Raw genomic sequence first — 8761 nt, 5'->3', positions numbered from 1 at the left:
TTTTTTTTCTCCAACGTGCGCCAACGGGTTTAAGCAAGCTTGCAAGTAATTTGGACATGGGTTGTGCATGACCATTTGGGTTTTGTTTATTTTTATTTTGATGTGGTACCTTGAAGATGTGATAATACAGATCTTGAACCTTATGTCTTGCATTGGAGTCACTTACTGTTTCAGTTTCATTTAATGCATAGGAAAGCATATCCTTTATAATAACAAAAATCTATAATCATTCTATCTGAAGTTAGTTAATACCCTGGTTGTCATCACCCTAGCGAGTTTACGATAAGGATTCTTATTGGAGATGTCCTTCTCACCTAATATCCAATGCTGTTCAGATATTCTACGTAAGGTAATATCGTGAGTCAAATTCGAGCCTGGTGAGAGGGTTACACTAAGTAAACAAACACAACAGTACAAAGACGAACTGGAATTAGTTCATGAACACCTTATTTCATTTCCATACTGTCAATGGGATACAAAACACTCAACAAGTGACTCTAAACAACAGACTACACAGAGGGACATTTTCATAACTGACAAAAACATTGTACCTTCTTCCGGGCTTCTAAGACTTCAAACTGTCTTGCGAAAAGTGTCTCCGTTTGGCAGCTCTCTCCAGCGTAGGTCTTGGATGGAGTTCCTGTTCTTGGCTAACTCCTTTCTGATCTATTGTAAGGCTCGGGCGTCGTGAGTGAGGAATCAAAACGCAGGAAGCAGCGAGCACAGGGTAGTGGCTTTTTAATGGGTCAAGCGGCAAACACACACAAGCCACCCCAAACAGCGAATAATGCGCACACAAAACAAAGTGCCCCAAACACAGGGGAAAACACATGTGGCGCAAAACGAACGAAGCATAAACAGGAATGAGAACGCGGACCAGCTAATACTTATAGCCCCGCTAATCACCCCCACTACGAACAGGTGCACACAATCACAAATGGGGGGGAAACAAAAAAGGGAATCAGTGCCAGCTAATAGGCCTGTGACGACGACCGCCGAGCGCCACCCGAGCAGGAGGGGGCGCCACCGTCGTTGGGAATCGTGACATCTATGAGATGTGATCAAACTAGATAAAGCCAGAAACACCCATTTTAATACAGCATCCTAACTGTAATACTATGTGATGTCAAGTTTCTATTCCTAATCATGAGAAGAGTGAAATGAGTGAGCATGACATTGATTTCTGATGTGGGAGATGTAGGACTACTGTACCTGCTCCAACATCTGTTCCTTTACCACTGGGTCATTGAGGTCAGCTCCTGAGTTAGATTTCAGAGACATCCTTACAATGGTCTGCTTGATTCTCTTTTCTAGAGGGATATAGGAATGGTAAGATGAGACAGCCACTCAAATGAGATTCAGCTTATTTACAATAAATACAACTTTTCTTTCAATGTCTTTGAAGACTGTAAATTACTGTGGAACTGTGTAGTAGCAAGCCTCTGTATTCTATGTTACCCAGAATGGAACTATTATCTAATATTAGATACCACATGAACACATATTTGCATTAATCCCAAGTGAGAGTGGGGAGAGAGAGGTGGCATTTTACAGTGGATTAGGCTACCTGAAACATTACTGTCCGGCATCTGACAGTGCTTGTTAAAGTGGGACCCTATTGGGTCTAAAATGCCACCCCTTCACGTGTCTTACAGATATTAACCCCAATAAGATAGTCTTGTTGACTGGTCCATCTAGTGGTAATGCCACAGCCTCTGACACACATATCTATGGTGTCAGCGTAGATTTGAATCTGGCATAGTGCCCCTTAGATGCAAGTTCTGTCTACCTTTTCCTACTGTCATCCTCTCTTTCTGTTTAAAAAACATATATTTACGTAGAAGAGAAAAATATGATAGTCTTACTTCCAGTGTAAAGGAACAATCTCTTCTGAGAGCAGTCTCTATTGTCCATAGAGGAGTGTTCAGTCTGTCAATGGCACTTACAGGTCAGATGGAGGCAGTTACTACCACCCAGTTGATGCCGATATCCTGTGCTCAATATTACAATATTAGATTGATTTACACTGAAGCATTAAGGATATAGTATATAAGCATAAACATTCACATGGTTCAACTGCTCAGGTGTCACTGAAGGACTCATCCAAGGACTACTGGCTAAAGAAGAGGTCAGGGGCTGCACCTGGGAAAAATAGATTTGAGTTCATGGTTTAGAGAGCAGTGTTGCATAAGTACAGCCCATCAGTGCAATAGTGTGTCATTATTACACAAGTCACAGACATCTCGCCCCCATGAAAAGTTGTTTTCTGAGATACCAGGTTCATTGTTGCACACAGTTGAGATGGACTCCTTCAGTCCTGCTGAAAATAATCATAAAGTCGATTTAGACTAGACACCACTTAATTCCTCTCAAATAATAAGGTTACATTATGACCATTTTAATTGCTTTTGATTCATCACTCAATGCACTTTCTATGAAGAATGAAATTCCACACTGATCAAATGCTAAATGGATGTTTATGCAGAAAGTACAAAATAACAATTACATTCTAACTAAATAGCGTTGTCAAAAAGTACAGATCACACAGGAGTTATACTACATTTTCAGTTAATAACTTTTACTTTACATTTCTTTACTCTATTTTTAAACAGTTAAAGTATTACAGTAAATTATAGGTCAAATAACAATGCTTATGAGTTTGTATATGTAAGTAGAATATCATTAAGCAATATCATTTACATTTTAGTAATTTAGCAGACACTCTTATTCAGAGTGACTTACAGTACTGAATGCATACATTTCATACATTTTTTTTCTCCGTACTGGTCCCCCGTGAGAATCGAATCCACAATCCTGGCGTTGCAAACACCATGCTCTACCAACTGAGCCACACAGGACCCAATTTCATGTAATAGAGATTATAGTAATAAGTAAAAGTAGTAATAATGTTAGTAATCGTAGTGTAATAATATAATGAATTGAAATGCAGTTTCCTTCCAGACCAGGTGGTAGTCTTTCTGGCAGATCAGTGTGGTGTCTGTCTGCAGACTGTCCATAATGACACGGAGAGCCCTCTAGTGGAGATCTGTTGAAACATCATACACAGGATTAGAGGACATCAATGTACAGTATCTTATATGACCAGGCCTTGTCATTATGTTTTGGCTCATTCTAAAGACTATTACTAGTAGAGTGATTCTAGACTCTGTTAAAGGGAGGGAGATAAAGGGAGAAAAGAGAAATTCAGATAGTAGCCAGCAGTAGAGAGGGGGTGTCTGGGATGTATGTTGAGCCTCAATAGGGAGGTATAATGAGAGCATTGCATAACATAATTCAATGCATAAAGCTGCGAAATAGAGATTTAAATCTCTATTTCGCAGTAAACCATGACACTTCTAAGTAATAATTGTCTATCTGCAACGTTCTGAATGTTCCACCCCACTGAACAAACCCAAAAAAGGAGCTCCAAAGTTAAGCAACGCACCTTGACAGATGAAGGGTAATTCCTGATGACAGGAAGCATCCAGCCACTTCAGTTCTCCGTTGTCAACCCGGACCATCTTACCACAGTGGTAATTGATGGGGTTGAGAGGGAAGCAGCTGTGCCACTCTTTGTACTTCACCACCTTATCAACATCCCCACTGGTCCACAGCCAGGGGGCGCTCCACTCAAAGATGGACCGCTCCAGACCAATCCACACCCCCCCACATGGCAGCTCCACATTAGCCAGGAGCTGGGTCAAGTCAGTCTGCACAGTCTGGTTGGTGATGTGTACCAGGTTGGAGTGATGACTTTTACAGAACTTCAGGGCATTGATCCAACTCTTGGACTCGTTGAAGTAGTGCAGGTAATCTGCATGGACAAGACACAAACATGAAATTGCACACATGTTAATGGAAGTGCACTAACACAGAACCACAAATTCTCTCAAGGACTTGTCTGTCATTAAAAACCCAACAACTGTCACTTGTAAACCTTTGTGCAGATTGGTACAGAATGTAGCACCTTGTCTGACACTCACCAGGATGGAGTGGAGAAGTTGTAAAACTGGGGGAGGGTGTGGAATTCCTGTCTGGGGAGGTGGGACCTAATGAGGTCAGTTGTCCACTGGAAGTTGAGGTTGGTGAGGTGGTGGACTGTCCATTAGTAGTGGTAATTGGTGAGGTGGTGGACTGTACATTAGTAGTGGTAGTTGGTGAGGTGGTGGACTGTACATTAGTAGTGGTAGTTGGTGAGGTGGTGGAGTGTACATTAGTAGTGGTAGTTGGTGAGGTGGTGGACTGTACATTAGTAGTGGTAGTTGGTGAGGTGATGGACTGTACATTAGTAGTGGTAGTTGGTGAGGTGGTGGACTGTACATTAGTAGTGGTAGTTGGTGAGGTGATGGACTGTACATTAGTAGTGGTAGTTGGTGAGGTGGTGGACTGTAAATTAGTAGTGGTAGTTGGTGAGGTGATGGACTGTACATTAGTAGTGGTAGTTGGTGAGGTGGTGGACTGTACATTAGTAGTGGTAGTTGGTGAGGTGATGGACTGTACATTAGTAGTGGTAGTTGGTGAGGTGGTGGAGTGTACATTAGTAGTGGTAGTTGGTGAGGTGATGGACTGTACATTAGTAGTGGTAGGTGGTGAGGTGATGGACTGTACATTAGTAGTGGTAGTTGTTGAGGTGGTGGACTGTCCTATAGTAGTGGTAGTTGGTGAGGTGGTGGACTGTACATTAGTAGTGGTAGTTGGTGAGGTGGTGGACTGTACATTAGTAGTGGTAGGTGGTGAGGTGATGGACTGTCCATTAGTAGTGGTAGTTGGTGAGGTGGTGGACTGTCCTATAGTAGTGGTAGTTGGTGAGGTGATGGACTGTCCAATTGTAGTAGTAGGTAGTAAAGTGGTAGGTGTTGTGGTGGACGTCTTGATAGAGGGAGGTCCAGTTGAAGTAGGGCTGGTGGTTTCAGGGGTAACAGGAATGATCAAATCCCCAGTGGTGTTAAGTGGACGTTCATCTGTCACAATGAAGTAGAATACATATACATTTAAGTACATTTTGAAATTTCTTGTCATTTTTATCATTCATACAAAAACAATGTAATCCTAGTAAACTAGGATTTTCTTTGTGGATATTATATACAACTTAGTCATATCACTGACTGTTTGAAAAGTTTGAAAACACTCTTACAATGTTGAACTCACCTCCATAGCAAAGGAAAGCACTTTGATTAGAGCAATCTTTTGGAGTCCATTTTCTGTCTGAGTTCAGCTGTTGACAGTTTCCATCTCCCCAGGTAAGTTCCCTTTGCTGAAATGGTTCTCCGTTTGACCATTCCCATAGTGTGTTGTTTTTGTTGTGCTCAAGTCCAATCCAGGTGGCCTCTGTAGTCAACTCATCAAAGGCTTCCTGTTCTTTCTGGTTACAGATACTCGCCAGTAATCTGCCAACTGTCCTGCAGTCTGTCTCAGCATCCTGCTGAGTCTTTGGCCCAGGCATCAGCTCATACTCCTTCTCTGTTGTTCCATTACCATGATGAACTTACAGGAGGGAAGGTGAAAAGTGACACATCAGATTTCATGAGACAGTTAATGACTTCGCACAATAAGAAATAAACCCGGAAGTCACAGGTCTTAACCTAATTAATAAAGTGCTTGAGATCTGATTAGATGAAGAATACAGTATTATTGATTGATTGTTGTGCAATCATCAATCCCATTTGTTAAATGACCAGTTGGATTTTCTATTGATAAAAAGACACAGTCCTTACCTCGTTGACACATATACTGTCTTTGAGCTGCACAATCCACTGGTTGCCAATGAGATGAAAGGGAAAAGACACAGTCATGACCCTTAGCGTGGACACCAAAACCTTTTTCCCAGTTAAAGAACATGAAGTCCTCTCCATCAGACCACTTCCACTTTTCAGTTGGACCAGACCTATGGAGCCCAATCCACACATCACCACTGAAATTACCCAAAGAGGCTTGAATTGCCTTCCAATCCTCTTCTGTGCGTATGATGGCCAGGTTTGTGTAGTGTTTTGTGCAGTATTCTTGTGCTTCGGTCCAGTTTTTCTCCTCAAGGACAAGGCTGTACTTTTTGGCTGAGTAGGTGACTGTTTGAAATACAGAGAAAATGCTTGTTGTGTTGATTGGAAAACATTACCATCTTTAGCTTCCACTATTTATTCTAAAATAAAGGCAACACAATGTTTGATAGCAGAGTAATATAGACGTGACAGAGGCAAATTCATACATTTACAAACTTATTCAAACCGCCAACCAATTTGTTTTATGAATATAGATGTGTACTCCGCATCAATGACTAAAAGTGAATCCATATTAGTGATAGTACTGCATAGTATTCAATAGAATACAGAATATAGACTTTACACGTCATTGGTCTGTAAAGGCTCTTTTTTAAGAGCTCTGATGCTTGATTGATGACGTTCAATAAGTTACACCTTCAACAGAGATGATGGAATAAACAGAAACACAACATGACAAAGTTTGATATCCATGTCTGTTATCTAGTTTGAGGGCCTATTAACAAAGTCTACCTCTGTGGTTTTTAGATATTGGCTAGATATTCAATGGCCAGAACAAATTATGAATCAAATCATGTCATTGTATGTACTCACCTTTACCACTGCAGTTTCTCAGAGAGTAGCCTGAGGTTGCATGTTGGAGGTGCTGTATTGTAATTTCGGGCGTATCACCAGTTGAGGCCTTCAGGAAACATTTGTTTCTGTCAGATAAATATCACAAAGAATGTGGTAGTAGTTATCCGAATGGTGCCGATTCAAAAATGATATTGCTGCCTTTATTTGCCCAAGCATAATAAAGATAATTTTTGAGCATGTACCTGTGGACTTCTATTCCTGCATTTTCATCAACAAATGTGAAGTACTGGCACGTGTCATTTTTGGTGCATTCCTGCCTGCACTGACTTGCATTTTCGGTTGTAAATGGCTGATTCGCAATATTGTTCCCCAGAAAATGGACTTCGTCCAGTAGGTCCCTCACACAACCTGTAACCAAGACATACTGTATTTCACCACACAGACCATCAGAAAGGGACACAGGATAAAGTACAACTAGGTAGCAAAAGGATATTACCAGTAGTGCAGACTTTGGTAGTGAGAGAACAAACTGATACACAATAGTGATGCACTAATACAACATTCATACATGGAGATGAAGACTTTAAACCTTCATGTTCCTTCCTTCTGTAACGTGACATCTGCACTGAGCAAAACTCATTGATAACCTGTATTATGAAGTGAGCAACACTTACCTTTGACTACCCTCAGGCTGTAGAATTGTTTAAGATCATTGAACCATCCAGGGATCTTGACTCTGCAGCAATAGCTCCCACGGTCTCTCGGCTGTAGCTTTAAAATTGTGAGATTCACTCTTCCAACTTCAGCGTTAATTTTATATTTGGATTTATTTTCCTTTATGGGATCAGTAAACGGAAAACTTCCACAACTTCTGCCCCAGCATGTCTCAAGCTTTTTATCCAAATGGTATGTGCAGACAAGGGTAACAGAGGTTCCCTCTAGTACTGATATCTCAGTCCCAAACACTGGTGAGGACATGGCTGCTGTGGGGATAAATGTCACATCAGAAAGATGTTATTTTTGGGGTGGTCAGTCTCTTTCTCTGTTTAGATTGTGACACCGACATCAACCTTAGGACTAGCATTTCAACTTCATAATCACTGTACTAAAATTCTGTGTCAACTCAAGGAGAGAGTTCTGTAGATGTCATCTTAAATGTTGCTAAACTGAAGCTCATTGTACATAAATAGATGTTGACAGGTTCTGAACCACTACCCAACTACTTTGAATACATGGTCAACTAGATAAGTCATAGCAGGTTGGTTTATAATACCAAGAGAGGAATATTCATCCCATCTGATCTCTTACCCAGTAGCAGGAGTGGAAGTGCTGGCTGAATCATGGCCACTGTGAAGAGATTATGGTTTAATGCTCCCAACCCTTATATTGTAACTCAAGAGAAGCATTGTTGTTGTGAACAAATGTTAAAACACAATCATTTATCAATCCAGACCTGTTTGAAAGATTTCATGTGGAAGAAAAATATCTAAGAAAGAATTGTCTTTGTCTAAGTTTTTTTTCAATGTCTGAACTAATGTGCACAATTTCCTTCTGAGAGTTAACAAGCAGTGTTGTACCTTTCCAGTTAAACAAAATGACAAAGTGATGATAAGGTGATTTGACTACCAAAGTAGCATCACAGTTACTCTATGGAAACACTACATGGAATACACTTTGATTAACCAAACATGCACTTTGAAAGAAGAAAAAAATATAGTATAATTTGAGGTAAATGTGATGAGATTTAAAAGCATGTCTCAAGTCTCTCTAAATCTATCTACTGATTTCCACAATTTCTATGATATGCATAATATATGTTTTGACTCACACTGTTATCAAACATTAGATTTGACTTCTACACTTAGAAAAAAGTTATCTAGAACCTGAAAAGGTTCTTTGACTGTTCCCAAAGGAGAACCCTTTGAATAAGCCATATGGGTTCCAAGTGGAACCATTTCACAGAGTAAAATATTATTCTATGAACAAAAACGGTTATTCAAAAGGTTCTGCTATGAGGACAGCTGCAGAACCCTTTTGGAACCCTTTTTTCTAAGAGTGCAGGGGCGGACTGGGACCAGTATTCATTTCTAAAACACGGGCCCTTTTCTTTGATGTCCTGAAACTGGCCCATTATTTTTTACCTTGAGGACCCCATTATTAGACAGATAGTGATCATTTTCCACAACATTAAC

At 40.5% G+C, this 8761-nt stretch overlaps 1 protein-coding gene across 1 annotated transcript; it reads right to left on the bottom strand.

The window, feature by feature from the left end:
• Positions 1-3035: 3035 nt before the first annotated feature.
• Positions 3036-8157, bottom strand: LOC123743831 (uncharacterized). Its single transcript, XM_045722515.1, has 11 exons — positions 7878-8157; positions 7244-7552; positions 6812-6977; positions 6588-6694; positions 5922-6062; positions 5715-5753; positions 5149-5484; positions 4642-4961; positions 3968-4034; positions 3446-3814; positions 3036-3046 (listed from the first exon to the last, which is right to left on the bottom strand). Exons 1-11 carry the CDS (start codon positions 7909-7911, stop codon positions 3036-3038), a joined length of 1899 nt encoding a protein of 632 aa, XP_045578471.1. The 5' UTR covers positions 7912-8157.
• Positions 8158-8761: the final 604 nt, after the last annotated feature.

This window comes from Salmo salar, chromosome ssa07 (assembly GCF_905237065.1).
Source record: "Salmo salar chromosome ssa07, Ssal_v3.1, whole genome shotgun sequence".
Classification (NCBI taxonomy): Eukaryota; Metazoa; Chordata; class Actinopteri; order Salmoniformes; family Salmonidae; genus Salmo; species Salmo salar.
The sequence above is the reverse complement of the archived record's forward strand: the minus strand, read 5'-3'. Positions and strand labels throughout refer to the sequence as shown.